Genomic DNA, 17,080 nt, shown 5'->3' on the forward strand with positions numbered 1-17,080 from the left:
AGAAGAGATTTCACTTCCAAATCTCACCACCCCATCAACAAGCACTTAGTAAAACTGAATTACAGAACTTTAGAGTAAGGAAAGCAAGACCATCCCAGTTTGTTATTCATGTATACATAGCACTCCCACCCCCAAAATACCAACAGCCACCCCCAACAACCTGAAGCAGCAAGTTTCAGTGCTTGAGTCTACAGACTGGGGTTCACATTTCAGTGCTAAAAATAGTCAAACATTCAGGCTGGACCTGGAGCTCAGGCTCTGATGCCTGGAAGGGAGGGGATTTTGGAGCACTATGGTTTTTAGTGCCACAGTCAACCCCCAAGCCTGAGTCTGTAGACTTGGGCTCAGACTCACTAAGATGGGTTTCAAAATGCAGCAAAGACACATACCCTTAGGATTCTAGGACTTACTCATTTACACTAAACTGTTTCTAAGGGAAAAAGAGAATGTAACAAATACTTACACCAGGGGAAGAGGGGGAGTGGTACATGTGTATGTTTACACGGCTGAAAAACTATTACCTTTTTCTTGTAATAATTTAAGGTGCTAGATTGATTTAGTGAACCACCGTTTGAACTTTATCCCTATCCTGCATTAGAACTCTGCTGAAATCTTTCCCTATACTTTAACACATTTGGTAGAAGTGCTGCTTACAGAAGAGAATCTCTTAGGTCACTTAGAACCTCTCCAGCTGATTAGACTCACACTGAAGGATGTTAGTCAACCCCAAGAAAACATGGAGAGCTATGACAGAGACCCTTATGGCAAGATGTATTGGGAGGGGCACACGCATATGGAAGATTTCCCAGCATGCTTCTTGATATCCTACAGTGATATAAACAGCTTCTCTTACCTAGTCCTAGGTGGTTTTTAAAGTCTCAGGTTCTTTCTTTCAGCCTAGGCAATCAAGAGACCCCCCCCCCCCATTTTAATCCATTCATGGAATAAAATTATGATTAGGAGGGAAAGGTGATATTTTGGTATCATGTTATGCAGTTAACATCTCCAATGAGCTAGAGAAACCCCCAAGGCTGTCCTACCTACAGCACGAATGCTGTATAAATGCAGAGTGAGATTAGATAAATTTTAGTGTCATTAGAGGAGTTTCATTTTCACTGAAGGAGAAAGCAAGGATAAGCTATATCAGGGATAAAGTAAAGCCTCAATTCTGAATGATCTACCTAGAGAGAACAAGAAGTTAGTGCTATATTCACAGGAGAATGACAGCTAGATTTGGGAAGAAATTAAGGACTGAAAGGAAAACATAGAAAAAGCATTTACATAGAAAGTTGGCTAAACCACATAATACTTGAGGGAGCACTGGGTGTGGTGTATGTACATGTGTATTATACATATTACCCAGATACACACATAAATATTTAATATATAAAAAATAAAGTGCTTTCTATGAAGTCCCAATGCAGGGACATTATAAAACATTTCACCAACTGCAAAACAAATTGATACAATCAAAGAATACTACATCCAACATACATAAAAAAACACCACCACAATATGTACAATCTGGCGGGTGTCCCAAGACAAACATCCCTTCATATACATGGTATATACATATATACTCTTAGCTTTACTCAATATATTATGACAATATATATTTTAAAACTTTGTTATAGACCAAAAAAACCTACAAAAACGCAACAAGGATTAAGCACACAAGTCCAAGACTAACAGGCAATTTGCTATTCTGGCCAATGCCACCATTTCCACTATGGGGGAAGATGTGCCAGCGCTCTTTCCTAGGGTGCAGTGCCTCTACATCCTTCAAGGCACTATGAGCTGCTGCTGTGAAGTTAGCATCACCAGTGGTGAGCAGATCAAACACACAAGAGTAAAAATAGAGGTCCTTCACCAGCATCTTCTCGTGGCATTTAGTAGTGGCACTCTCCACTGTGTAAATGGACCGGGGCTGAGCAGAGGAAACATGAGGAAGAAGCTGCCCCATAACGGGCAGAGGCAAGTGACCACTATCATCAATGCGCTCACTTGAGGGACAGCCATTCACACACAGCTGCAGGTCCTGGCTTTCTTCATAAGCCATAGCTAGCTCTTTTGGCATGCGAATGGCCAGCGTTAGGTAACGTCCAACTTGGCGCACAAACACAGTGGTTCCAATGTACTTGGCATGCATCTCCACGCATCGGCCACTGACACTCTCCACTATGCGCAAGCTCTTGGTGTCACTGTCACCACCACTTGTTGTGCCATCTACAAAAGCTGCCGGTAGGTCATCAGTCACTGCCTGGTACACTTTCTGATCTGTGCAGTCTTGGTAGGATTTAAAAATAATCGTTATCTGGAAGAAAACAAAGGGTAATTAGAGGAGAAATTCATCTCTAAACCATTAGCATAACTACAGAATGATCAAGAGTGTATCTAGTGTGCACATATTCCCGGAACTCTTAATATATAATCTAGCAAAGAGTGACTGAAAACGGAGTTCTTAAACTAGCAGGAAACCCACAATATTAGAAGACAGCAACTGGAAAAGAGGCCAAAAAGGCCACAGATTGTATACATTACTAAATGCCACAACTCAGTTTACTAATGTTCACTACACTTTGGAAATTATCAGCAGTCACAAGGAGCTGTATGTGCCAAACAATTCCCACAACACTATCTTCCATTACAGAACTAGTTTCTATCTGGAGAGTGGGAGGCAGTGGGTAAGGGGTGCCGCCGATTAAGTGAACATGGAAAGAAAATTCACTGTACCCTGCAACAACCTTAAGCGCTGTGGAAATAGCACAGTATCAATACAATGGTCAAGCAGTGACTAGCTGCTCTCTTTTGTAATTATCCGACTATCTGCACTGTTTATTCAGTATCTGGAACTGGACGTAGGCTTTATAAACTAGAAGATCCACACCTCCAAGTTCACTAGCAGCCACTGAACCTACATATTACAGGAAGGAGAGGAATAAAACAAGTGGCTTAAAAGAAAACATACCACTCTGAACAAGACACAAAAATATAGCCAACTACTTTATTGAAAAGGTCGTTTGCAAACCATACCTGGAAGTTTTTACTTTTTTTTTTTTTTTTTTTAAATGAGGGCATACTAATAGCCTCTTAAATATGTGTTATTTAAAATTAACACACCAGAAATCAGATCTTCCAGTCTTCCTAGGAGAAAGCAAACTGTTTATATTTTTACTTTGTTAGGGTCCTTAGAGCTCTGTTCAAGTATCTTATTTTGTATAAATAAATGGCACGTCTGCAGCTTTCTTCTCAACAGTGAAGAGGAGAGGAAACACGGACTTGAACAGTCAAAAGGGTTTTTTTAATACTGAAATTAATGGTATTTTAATGGCAATATGTCCACACCTGGCAAACTACATACATCATAAAGGAACCGAAAAATAAACTGCAAAGAAATTGTAGATATGTGGCCAAGAGATTCTAAGTACTCTAAAATGTGTTCATGAACCTTTTCCAGCACTACGACCCTTCTTTAGTTTCTAGCAGTCCTTGAATGTTTTAATTTCAGTTAGCCACTACACTAGGGCACAACATCTTTGAAATATGAGTTAAGACTCAAAAGCAGCTAGATTACACCTCTCCCCTCTAGGAGGGGGAAGATTAAATGTTAAATTTGCACCCTTCTTGTAAATGAAAGTGAAGATTTACCTTACTATCATGTCCTCGCCCTACTTCAAACCCTCTTCAAACACACATAACACTACTTAGTTTTAATGTTTTATCTGCCCCAGTTAGCATTACATTCTCACAGAGAGCACTCACTATTTTAGTTTCACATGTTCCCAGTGGTACTGTGATTTGAATTTTCCAATGGTTTCCTTGCTATAATCAGTTATACAGCAAGCTTGAGAACAGCTGCAATCAAGCAACCTGTTAAATTCATATGTCTGGCCCATAACTGAATTTGAAAGACTCGTTCAAAATCCAGACAATATATGAAGTACTTCCCCTTAGAAAGTCACTGTTTTTGTCTAGTGTAGTGACACCACCATTTAACTTTACTTCCAATATTTTAGGTTTCAGTCCAGCAGCCCGGGGGGGGGGGGGGGGGTGAGCAGTCCCCGGACATTGTCTCACGATTAATTAGTTGTACATCTGATCCCTAAACCTTAATAAATGCAGCCCAGGACACAAACGGAACAGCAATGGTAACGTTTTTAGGCATGTTTGTGACAGTCTGAAAGAAGAATGATTTATATCCCAGCTAAAGGAAAATTCTATTCAAGACTGCTCAGCAGTGAGTCTGAGGTTAACAGCTCAGATGGCTTGAATGACACCACACAAAACTTGCTTTTCCAAACAGCTACCCCCAGTAACTCCCTAACAATCATAACATCAATATGCTACATTACTAACTTAATGCTTCTCTAGGGAAAAAAGAGAGCAATTTGCCTCTAGTTTGTCAAACCCAAAATTTCAGTCGGTTGGGACTGCTTGTGCAGAGGGACACTTTCCTCTGCTTGGTGAAGATCATGAGGAAATCTGGATGTGACAGAAGGAAACATTTTTACTCTGCTTCTGGCAAGAGACCATATAAATAATGAACAGTCACTAACTGCTCTTACTAGGACTCTGCTTTCTTCATCAAGAGTAAAACTCACACACAGGGGCTACGTCTACATTGGCCCCTTTTCCGGAATGGGCATGCTAATTTTTCAGATCATAATAGGGAAATTAAATATCCCCCGTGGCATTTCAATAAAAATGTCCGCCACTTTTTTCCGGCTTTTAGAAAAGCCGGAAAAGAGCGTCTACACTGGCCCCGATCCTCCGGAAAAAAGCCCTTTTCCGGAGGATCTCTTATTCCTATTTCAAAAGCCAGAAAAGAGCGTCGACACTGGCCCCGATCCTCCGGAAAAAAGCCCTTTTCCGGAGGATCTCTTATTCCTACTTTGAACGAGTCTTTGAAGTAGGAATAAGAGATCCTCCGGAAAAGGGCTTTTTTCCGGAGGATCGGGGCCAGTGTCGACGCTCTTTTCCGGCTTTTCTAAAAGCCGGAAAAAAGCGGCGGACATTTTTATTTAAATGCTGCAGGGGATATTTAATTCCCCCGCGGATTTCCCTATTACGACCTGTGAAATTAACATGCCCCTTTCGGAAAAGGGGCCAGTGTAGACGAGCCCAGGGAGAGAACAATGGCCTCCATACTAGGGATGTCAACGTGTAGTTGACTTATACAGTTTAACAATAAGCCTTATTGGCTAATCTTGTCGACTATAAGGAGCTGGATTTAATCAGGCTCCCCAGGAGCACCAGTTCTGCCTGCTGCCCCACGCTGCTGCTTCTTGATACAGATGCATCAGCATAGGGCAGCAACAGCCCCTTTCCCCAGAGGACCTGAGCTCACAGCAGATAGAGGCTGCTGTCATGGAGCAGCCTCTGTCCATGGAGAGCTCAAACCTCCCAGCGGACAGGGACTGCTCCCACAGACCAGCCCCTGCGTGTGGGGAGCTCACTCATCCCCGTGAACAATGGCTGCTGCCACCCCGTGCTGTGGCCTCTGTATCAGAGACCACAGCACGGGGCAGCCGGTTTGCAAGGGTACCTTTTAAACTGGCTCCCCTGGTGAACCAGCTCCAACCTGCCACCCTGCTGCTTCCTCTGATAGGCAGCAGTGCAAGGTGGCAAGGGGCTCCCTGGGAGTGGAGCAGGAAGCTCACTGGCTGCTGACCCCACCCCTAGGGACTACTGAATAGTTGTGCAACCACCTAGATTTCATGCGGTTATACAACTATTCAATTACACTATAGCTAACCTCCTTACTCCATACCACATCTTTAAAATGGTGCTGCACAAAGAGCACAAGCTAAATAGCTATCAGTGAAATGGCAGGTATAGCCTGTGGTCTGAATGCCCCCAAATCGGCTAGCAAAAGAAGTCCACTGGCTAGATTCCACACTTAGAAGCAGTGGGATAGAAGCAATGTTTAACTTTTGCTAGAGCTTTCCATGACTGAGCTTGCCACCTCTAGGCTTGGCAATTTTGCAAGCCTTTGGGCTTTGGCATGAGTTATGCACATAAAAACAACCGCTTGAGCCCCAGCACTGCTTTCCTTACAAATTAAGCACCCGCTAGAATGCTCATTTGAGATGGAAAGGAGAGGCTTCAAGATCCTGTTCAATCTGCAGAGTGGACTAGTGGAAAAGGAGGTCTATAGCCTTGTGGTGGATTTAATACCCCTTACTCAATGATTCCTCCTCAACTCTCTCTGCAACCCACACTGGAGAGTATGCCATTCCTGGATATTTTAAGGGCAGGGAGGGAAGGGAGAAAAGGTAAATTTCATGATAAATTGCTTGCCTCTGCTACATTGAACTGTATTTTGAGAACAGTTGGATAATTTAATTCTTTCAGCATTTCAAAATCTTTGCACCTAAGCCTGCCCTTTGTTACTGTGTACATATGTAACATTTAATTCAACCCAAGTAAATTCTGTTGATCTATTACAGTGTTCGAAGACCAGAAATAAAGCCAAAGAGGAATTCCAGCTGCTGGAAGAGCCTTAACGTATGTGTATCTGCATGAAGGAAACACTCTGCTAAAGTAAAATCAGTCTGCCAGCCAAGCGTTCTGAGAATGTGATGTGCTCTCAAAAGTTCCTGCAATTATGAGGACAAACCACCCCAAAACTAACACTTTCCATTCCTACTCCAAGATTTCCCAAAGCTCTAAACCAGCCTCAGTTACATAAAAGTTATGTACAAAAAAAATCAAATTCCTACTCAATGTTTTGGGCTAAAACTTTCCATTGCTTGGCCTCATGAAAGAAATGTGTTTTTGAAATGAGCAAAAATCCTCTCCACTTCCAGTTTCCTGAACATAAAAAAAAAAATTACTTGTAAAAACAAACGCTTCTTTAGCACAAAATCCTCTCACATCCACTATTCTGTGACCTATGCCATCAAATGCCAGCAATGCCCCCACTGCAATATATATTGGCAAACCTGGACAATCTCTACGGAAAGAATTAATGGACACAAATCAGATATCCAAAAAGGCAAGACACAAAAACCTTTTGGGGAACACTTTAATCTTCCTGGACATTCATCAATAGATCTCCATAGTGGCTGTTTTGTTTCAGACCAATTCCACAAGCCAAATACACAGAGAAGGGTTGGAACTTAACTTCATTCACAAGTTTAATTCTCATACAAATGGTCTGAATATGATATCAAATGGCTGGCATATTATCAACCAACCAAACAATGAAGGTGCTAATGGTTCTTGATCTCTGTGTAAAATCTGGTGTTTGTCATCTTCCTTTCCAAGTGCAAACTAATGGTTCTTTATCAGCCTCTTGTAACTATTTAGTCTTTAAGGTGCTGCTAGACTAGGTGTTGTTTTTTAAGTTTTTCCTGTTACAGACTAACTTGGCTACCCCTCTGAAGCTTGAGTTTTGAAAGTGGAACTTTCCTAAGCTGCTAGTAATACAGGAACATTCTATGGTTTCTCTTAACTACAGAGCAGCTACTGCCTCTCCATAGGCTTATTTATCCTAAGGCAGGGGTGCCCAAACTTTTTTCAAAGAGGGCCAGATTTGATGAAGTGAACAAGCGTGAGGGCCGACCATTTTGCCTGACATTCTTTGAACCATTAAAATTAAATGCAAATTAACTATTTTATGCAAAGTTTATTGCAAACGGCATACTTTTCATTTCGTCACATGGATGACAAATCTAAACAGGTGTTGAATCACTCTGCCTTTCATATCTGAAGGCCAGATGAAAAAAAAATCCAGGAAGCTGAAATAAATGTCAGGAACATTGTAAAGTACATTACATATTATTGGTAATAAAGGTTGTCTGTCAACTTTTAAGTTCAAAAAATATGAACAGGAACATAACACCAAGTATACATGTTGTGTCCAAATATATTTATAACTGATTTAGACCAACTGACATTAACTGAGATTTTACAATGTATTCATCTCAATACATATGGATTTGTTGGGGGCCATAAAAGATAGATATTGGCAAATTACCTGGGGGCCGTATTAAACCGGAACACGGGCCGCAATTGGCCCGCGGGCCGGACTTTGGACATGCCTGTCCTAAGGTAAAAAGGTATATACTTGTATATGTTAGCTAAAACATTTCAGCAAACATGTTTTAAAAATACCTTTCATCCTACTCCAGATGAGCCTCATAATGCAGCTATGGTACTGGAGTCAGAGTTGGAGTGGTTTGGTGCTGCTATTTCACTGCAGAGTTCCACAGCTGCGTACACTTGAATTTTCCACAATTGGAACAAGGAGCTAACATTTTAATCTTCCTTTGAGAGGGAGAGATTTTAATAAGACTACCAGTAATACTGCTCCTTACTGGGCTTTTCTTAAACTCCCTTGCATTCAGCCTTCAAATGTTCAGTAACTGCAACACCACAGAGAAGCAGAGAGTCTGTAACTCGTGACAAAAACCAGGGCAATTCAATGCAGTAGCTAACTTTGTAGTTCCATTTTCAGACTTCAAGGTAGCTTAAGAGCCCAGATGTAGTCATGTTACAAATACTATATTATCTTATCTGATTCATAAATTAGGTCACATGAATTTTAAAAAAGGAGTTGTGCCGAACAGAATTTGGCCAGTTTTTTAATGGGGTGGGGTGCATGTTAATAGCAAATTGCAAGACAAAGAGTATGTGCAATATCAGTTAGCACTGCTGCTTGAACCTTGGCATTTTTAATTATCATAACTTTAGCGCAGTCATCTCTTCAATTGACATTACCAAATGCAAAAATATTTTATACATGTTTTGCAGCTTGTATTTCATCAGCTCCTGCACTGTGCATGAGACATACATAAGAACAGTCATACTGGGTCAGACCAAAGGTCCATCTAGCCCAATATCCTGTCTTCCAACAGTGGCCAATACCAGAAGCCCCAGAGAGAGGGAACACAACAGATAATCCTCACATGATGATCCCTCTCCTGTCACCCATTTCCAGACAAACAGAGGCTAGGGACACAATCCCTACCCATCCTGGCTAATAGCAATTGATGGACTTAACCTCCATGAATCTACCTAGCTCTTTTTGAACCCTGTTAAAGTCCTAGCCTTCACCACATCCTTTGGCAAGGAGTTCCACAGGTTGACTGTACATGAAAAATATTAGCTCAAACAAGTACTAAGAAAGCCATTTTTCCTACTATGTAGTATACAAATGCTTACATTAATTCCTGTTTTTCCTCTTTAAAAGAGAACACTATCAAGACTGCAAGTACCATTATTTAACACCCACCTCCTTCCTTTACTAAGTCTGTTTGCTATCTCCAGAGAATTCCTAGTCATTTCCTCTCTCTCTCCAAAATCTGGTTTTCTATTCTATATAGATTCTTGTAACTTGGTCATTTCCAAAGTAACAGAACACCTTCCAGCCAGGAGTGCATTAAGCAATGTTACGAACATCTGTTACATATTTGCTATCTCATCATTGAGAGCCTCAGATTTCCCTTTACCTCTTCAGGACTTCTAAACAGCACATTCTGTATACACACAAACCACAAACACTTTTCTACCTGGTGTCCCTAGAAACTTTTTAGTCTCTGAAAGAGTGAATCTCAACCTAACATCTGTATTGCTTACTTTGTTTCTATGAACTAATCCATATAATGCAATAATTCAATTTGGCACGTTTGCACTATACCACATCATTTATTATTGATGGATTGTATTGCTATGCATTTAAAACAACAATGCCATTGTTAAACATTTCTCTCTCCCCCCACCTCCAAACTGCTGTCTCATTGACTTAATATTTCATTCCCTGTGATCATCTCCACCTACAAGAATAAGGAACAGGTCTTAAGTACAGATCCATCTCCTGTATCAGAATGTAACATTAAGGACCCAATCTTCTATGCCTAAAGCGGACAAAACCCACCAGAAGGCAGTTTTTGCTGGTACAGGCTGTGAGATTAGGCAAAAAACCCTTCACTTTGAATTTAAGATATTGCTATGTAAAAGTCTAAACTAAGTATTATGTTGTAGTATTAAGAATACCGAAAGGCAGCATGGGTCTCTTGGACAGGGCATCATGGCCAGAACCAGGAGACGAAGATCTGTTGCCGGTTTTGCCACTGACCTGCTACGATTTGGACAAGTCACTTAATCCTTTTGTGCCTGTTTCTCTTCCCACCTTTTGCCTATGTAAAACCCTTTGGGGGAGGTATTGTATCTCACTGTAGCTTTGCATGCAACCTACCACAATTCACTAGATCTTCAACTGAGGCCTCCAAATGCTACTGTAATACACATAAATGCTTGTCATCCTAAATTAAGCCATAGGATCCCTTTCCTTGACGAGCTTATAAGTAGATTTCAGACATGTACACATGGAGGAAGAAAGACTACAACAGTAAGAAAGTTATGCAATTATCCTAAGGTGCAAATATTTTCAATTTATATTCTACATGAAAGTAGAATCATACTTGTCCCATAAGAAATATATGCTTTGCTACACAGTTCCCTTTGGATCCAGAAGCAGGTCTGTCTTATTGAGGTATCTATACATTTTAGCAAGGCTCTGTAGTCAGGCAGACTGCTGAGTATGCAGTCTGAATCAGAGGAACACATTTATCTGTGCTTCTTGCATCTTGGAATTAAGATTTATCATTAATGTTTAAATCTGCAGTTTGAAGGAAGGAAATGCAGTATCTTGATTTATCATGGTGCTTTTGCAGTCCACAAAAGGGACTGGAGTAAGAGCAATGTATGAAGAGATCTGTAGACCTACCAATGCACTGGGGTGAATCACCAAATATTGGTTTAAAGCAAAGGACATCATGAAATTAGACAGCCTTTGAATATGTTAACCCAAGTTTTTACAGCTTCCATGTCCAGGAGTTCTGACTGCCAGAAGAGAGGAGGCCAACTCCCACTAAACCTCTGGTACCAGCTACTGTAAAGACATGATACTGAGCTAGATGGACCATTGATCTAACCCAATATAGCAGTTGGCTGGTTGTTCTTTGGCAATATAAGTTGAACATCTCTGGTCTGGAAACATCCGTTGTCCAGAATGATTTTAGTTAGCTGAATGTCCATTTTTTATGGGTGTGGCCAAGTTTCCCGTGGTCCCATAAAGTTTGTTATAGCCACCAGTTCCGGCTCTCAGGGTTCTGTGCTGTAACTTGGCCCTAATTTACCCCCAAATGTCCTCAGAGCCCAGTAAGCAGTAAAGTGTTGGTAATGCTGCATGACAGTAATGACCTCCAAGAAAATGTTCTGGTTTGGATTGGTCAGGTCCTGAAGGTGCTGGAGTAGAGAGGTTCAACCTGTAGTAAGCAAATAAGTAACGTGGCCAAGGCTGGCAGGCTCCAAGTTAGACTGACCTACCTTTTCCATCCCCTGCCCACATCTTTTGGAGGACAGAGAGGGAGGGGAAAAAAGCCACTGTTCTTTATGTACTTCCCACACATGCTCAACAAAAAGATTGTTTTATCCTCTTCAGAAACAGAAATGAAACAAGGAGCACAAAATGCATGAACATTACTAAAGTAGAGCTCAGAATGGGGGGGAAGACAAGAAAAGACATTTAGTAAGGGAAAACCTTGAAGGCTGAAAATGTAGACAGAAGTACTCTGGAAGTTTGGTGATGAGATCTCTTGAGCTTACTACTAACTCTAAGCATGAGACTCTCCTCCTTGGTGAAATTCCATTTTTCTATTATAGGCTATATAAAATAACTAGTAAGGAAACATGTGACACTGACAATTTTGCAACTGCTCTTAACATAATGAAAGATTCTCTTTTGCTTCAGCCCCTGCCTACAAAGGCAGCCTCGGTACATCTGCCCACTTCTCCCACAACTAACTTCCTGCTTTTGCCACACTTCACACTTCTCAGACTGATCCTTAATATGCACTTCTATGGGACCTTCAAGAAGCCAGAAACTCCTTTTAAATAGCTTTCTTGCTCCTACTTCATGCTATGCTCCAGGAGTCATGTGGTTACTCTAGCCAAAAGGAAAGACAGATCCCTCAAACAAGACCCAGGACTACATCCTTCCATTTTTAATTGACAAAACTCGCCAGTATATTCTCTCCCTAGATATGCCTCCCCCCATGCACAAAGACAAATAACCAAAAACAAAACAAGAGTGTGAATGAGCAGAGCTTATTCTCCATTAGAGATGTGCTTCAACTTGAACCTAGAAGAGATATTTGGGAGGGAACTAGGAAGAAAACTGTCAATGCCTGTTCTTAACCTGTTTGAGGGCAAACATATGACTTAGTCCGCAGAGCTGCCAGTTGGACCCTTCACAAGCAATGATTCAACTAGATTTTGAAGAGCCAGCATGAACATTTTAGCTTAGCCATATATGGGAGATTCTTTTCATTCAGAATGTAAATCTTGATCTTAAGGAAGTTAAACACCCATCCAAAAGTCAGAGGCCATGGTATGCACAAAAGTTACTCTGGTAACGGTATGTGAGAGTTAGCGAAGCTCATACAAATGGCTGTTTGGCGCTTAACAAGCACCATTTGCTCAAGTTACTACCTAGTTTGCATGCCTGATTGTTCTAATTACTTGTACAGGCAGGGTGACTTGTACTTCCATTTTTAACCCTTAGTTTGCACACTATTTTCCTTCTTACAGTTTTGCCCTTTCTCAATTACAACTGAGTTCAACCTGACTTTACACACTAGAACAGGAGTGGGCAATAAGTGGCCCATGGCACACCAGGGCTACGTCTACACTGGCCCCTTTTCCGGAAGGGGCATGTTAATTTCACCTATTGTAGTAGGGAAATGCGCGGGGGATTTAAATATCCCCCGCGGCATTTAAATAAAAATGTCCGCCGCTTTTTTCCGGCTTTTAAAAAAGCCGGAAAAGAGCGTCTACACTGGCCCCGATCCTCCGGAAAAAGCGCCCTTTTCCGGAGGCTCTTCAAAGTAGGAATAAGAGCCTCCGGAAAAGGGCTCTTTTTCCGGAGGATCGGGGCCAGTGTAGACGCTCTTTTCCGGCTTTTTTAAAAGCCGGAAAAAAGCGGCGGACATTTTTATTTAAATGCCGCGGGGGATATTTAAATCCCCCGCGCATTTCCCTACTACGATAGGTGAAATTAACATGCCCCTTCCGGAAAAGGGGCCACTGTAGACGTAGCCCAGGATTAGCAGCCCATGGTGGGCCACCAGATGCTTTATTTACCTGTGCATCCATACCTGCTTGCAGCTCCTGTCAGCTGTGATTCGCTATTTCCCACCATTGGGAGCTGGGGGAAGCGCTAGCCCAGTCTACACCACTTCTCGCAGTTCCCAGTGGCGGGGAACAGTGAACCGAGGCCAACAGGGGCTGAGAGCTGCCGCACCTGTGGATATGCAGGTAAATAATTAATCTGGCAGCCCATCAGGGGCTAACCCTGGTGTACTGCATGTGGCCCACTTACTGTAAACCCCTGCACTAGAACCATTGCAAGAGGGATACAAAAGGTCAATATGATTGTACATGACTTGACAATTTCATGGTCCTTCTTAGAACGACAAGAATAAGATGTTCTCTTTCCAGTTAATTATTTAAAAGGGAGTAGCAGTACAATGAAAGTAGTTCTTGCAAAACGGAAGCCAAATTGTAAATATAAAAGGATTTTAGCTAGAAGACAGACCACTTAACTTATCAATGTTTCACTACACTGCTAATGCAACTGATAGAGATCCTTTGTATTGCAATCACCTTCAGCTTTTAACTGTGCCTACTATAGTAAAAGCTGTGTACTCTAACTGCCCATTTTCCCCCCAGGCTTCTCTACCACCAGTCTGCCCCTGCCCTCCCACGCAAACTTTTAGCTAGAGAACAGCCCTTTCAGTTTGTAACCATTATTACATCAGAAGAAGTTTCCTTTGTATAAGCAGAAGAGCAGTCCTTTCTGCACCTTTCTCTTCTGCTACTCAGGGATGCTTGGAGACATATTGGTGAGAAGAGGATGTAGACCCCTTTGACAAAAGGATGTGGTAAGTGAACATTTCCTTGCCTATAAAAACATCACTATAAGAGAGAAGAACCTTCCTCTAAGGTACTTCTAAGGCTCCCACTATCTTTAATAGATTTACACACCCTTCCCTTTGTGAGGGAGTAAAGTACTATTTATATGGATTTTGCAGATGGAGAACAGAGATACAAAGAGACCAAGGTAACAGAGGAAGTCAGCAGTGAAGCAGGGTCTTCAGCCTAAGTCTTAAGAGTCTGAGGCTAATGCCCTAACCCACGGAACTATGCTTCTTCCTCCATCTAAAGGGCAAGTATAAGGAAAGACTAGGTATGAAGGAAAGCAAAGTTACAAGTTCCAACAATTCCCACCTTGACTACAGATTATACAATGCCTCTAATTCAGTTAATTCTGAAGCAAAATGTGTTCATTATGCAGAGAGCAAGGAAAGCAATACTACGTACAACACTGAAAAAAACTGGAACTGCCAACAGCACGAAGTGTAAAAGCACACCCCTTCCAGCCTTGGGAAACATAAGGAATGACAGGAACAGTGAGCCCCATGTTTTCTTTTATTCCATGTCACAGAGAAATAGGGGACTTCCCCTTAATTAAAAATAGCAAAAGGATGCCACCCCAGCATGTTTTTTCCCTCTGTTGCAGTTGAGATGGGGAAAGGGAAAGCAATGAGTTTACATGCAATGATCCCCAAAACTGCAGGGAGATTTCCCAGAATAAATCTGTAAACTAAGGATGTCAAGTATCAGATAACTGACTAATCAAATAGTCGATGCATTTTTACATCAACTATTTGATTAGTCGATCGGGCACTTCCACCTTTGAAGTGTAGCAACAGCCCTGGAAGTACTCCCTCTTTCCCCCCCTCCTCTTGCCTCCTCTATCTAATAGAGGCAGCAAGGCGGGGGGAAGCGACTAGTTGACTATCCTGTCAACTAGTCCTTCACATCCCTACTGTAAACTAGCTATGGCTTCATCAAGCCTCAAAACCCTCTACTTGCTGTCAAGACGGAGGGGAGACGGAGTAAGTGGACACAACCAACAGCAGTACGGTTCTTAAGGGAGCCGTGCTACTAAGGGGAGGGGGTTCCATGTCAAATCTATCAAATAGCAATAGAACAGCTTTAAGGTGATTAATTTATGTAATGACCCAGACCCCTCCCCTCACCAAAAAGCATGAAGAGGAAACCAAGGTAAACATTCATTTTCTCCTTTCATTGGTTTCCCCATAGAATGGGTCAGATGGCATTTGATTCAAAATTCAGAATGTTGCTGAAAACAAGTTTCTGCATAAATGGAAAGCCTATAGGGAAAAAAAAATCTCTCTATTAAAAACATACAACATTCTTCAGGAGTGTTTGCAATACAAAACATTGCATGCCTGCTAGCACATAGGGTCCTGAAAATAATGCAGATTAGAAACTAACTAGCTTCATCATGCTCCAAGCTAAAAGAAATGCAACAAGTAAACAACTGAAGTAATGAGAAGTTACATTCAAAGTGAATTTTTAAAAGTCTAAGAAATTTGCAATACCAGTTTGTTTTTAAAATGAAGGCCCACTATGATGTAAGGATGGCTACTCGTAGTCGATACAATTTGTATTGACTATGCAATTAGTTGATAAAAGTTGCTCTGTAGAGCTGTAGCAGAGGTAGCTCCAGGAACCTACTTGACACAGGACTGAGACGTCCCAGCTCATGCCAGCTCTGGAGTCACCCACGCTGCAGCTCTGCATTTTCAATTACATTGAAAATGTGAGGTGCAGCGATCAGTACAAGCTGCGACAGCTTGGCTCCAGCTTGCGCTGAGTCCAGCAGCCCCTATTCGTGGTGGACAACCATATCTGCTGTTAACAGGGGCTGGTCCTGGAGCACCTTCTGTTCACAGTGGCCAACTTGAGTCTACTTGAGTTCCTGCTCACCCCGAGCTCCCTGTGTCTCTTCTGCTTTTGAAATGTGCAAGAGCCCTGCAGAAGCACCTGCGGTGGGAACCGGTGTGAGCAGGGACTGAAGCAGTTCCCACTCACGCCGTTTCTCGCTATTTCTCTGCCTCCCCTGCCCCTGCAGAGACAGTGCTGGGAGGAATCAGCTTTACTAGTTCCTCACCAGCACCAGCCTCTTTCTGATCGAGGTAACAAGAGGGGTGGGGGAGAAACGACTAGTCAAGTTACTTCTTGACTATCTGATAAGCATTTGCTTATTGGATAGTCGACTAGTCGCTTACATCCCTACTACGATGAGAGTAAATACTGCCACAAAGTGGTGGAGGCATATGGAACAAGACAATAAAAAAAAAAAAAAGTATTGTTGGAGTCAATTCTGCACTGACAAGATAATTGAATAGGCCTTCTCTCTCACTTATAGGAGACTGTGTTTCATAAAGAAATCTCGAGCTCAGGAAGATGCATTAGTTCCCAACATATCTTGTAATGTTTCCAGTGAAGTAGGTACACACAGTCTTCAGTTCCCACAAAGAGATGTTCTGATAAAAATTTGATTGCCTGGCAAAGGAACATCCCTCAAGTACTGCACAGCACCTAGCATGGTCACTGGTGTCAATAAACCACAGTCAGACATTCTAAAATGAATGCCTGCTTGCAGCTCCCTTATTAACTGTTTCTGCATATTTAATATCCTTGTGGGTGCTGAGTAAGGATGTTAGCTATCAGAACAGTCCAGTAACTGCATAAAATCGTATCCATTACTCGACTATTCGATAGTCCCTGGGGGTGGGTCTGGCATTCAGTGCAATGTGGTCCCACTCCCAAGGACCCCCTGCCACTCTGCACTGCTGCCTCTATCAGAGGTAGCAGCATGGGGTGCCAGGCAGGAGATGGTCTGCAAGGGGAGCCAGTTTAACCAGCTCCCCATGCAGACCAGCTGCCTGCTGCCCCACACTTCTGCTCCAATACGGAGGCAGCATAGGGTGGCAGCAGCCCCTGTCCGTGGAGTGAGAGGGGTCCTGAGCTCCCCAGGGACAGAGGCTTCTGTGGAGAGGAGGAGAAAGGCTGCCATGAAGCAGCCTCTGCCTGTGGTGAGTTTGTATCCCCTGCGGACAGGGCCTGCTGCTGCCTGCATTGGGCCTGGGTTTGCTGTGGACAGAGACTGCTTTGTGGCAGCCTCCCATGGCCTGCTACC

At 42.4% G+C, this 17,080-nt stretch overlaps 1 protein-coding gene across 3 annotated transcripts in view; it reads right to left on the reverse strand.

Moving 5' to 3' along the window:
* Positions 1-1,364: 1,364 nt before the first annotated feature.
* Positions 1,365-17,080, reverse strand: part of RGMB (repulsive guidance molecule BMP co-receptor b) — a 28,885-nt gene continuing 13,169 nt past the window's right edge. For all 3 annotated transcript variants that reach the window (XM_075932084.2, XM_089779309.1, XM_075932085.2), the window contains one exon: positions 1,365-2,314. In XM_075932084.2, coding sequence (XP_075788199.2) covers positions 1,646-2,314 — 669 coding nt within the window. In that variant the 3' untranslated portion in view covers positions 1,365-1,645. The remainder of the gene's footprint in view (positions 2,315-17,080) is intronic.

The sequence above is a fragment of the Pelodiscus sinensis genome, chromosome 6 (assembly GCF_052426305.1).
Source record: "Pelodiscus sinensis isolate ZL-2025 chromosome 6, ASM5242630v1, whole genome shotgun sequence".
In the NCBI taxonomy this organism is placed as follows: Eukaryota; Metazoa; Chordata; order Testudines; family Trionychidae; genus Pelodiscus; species Pelodiscus sinensis.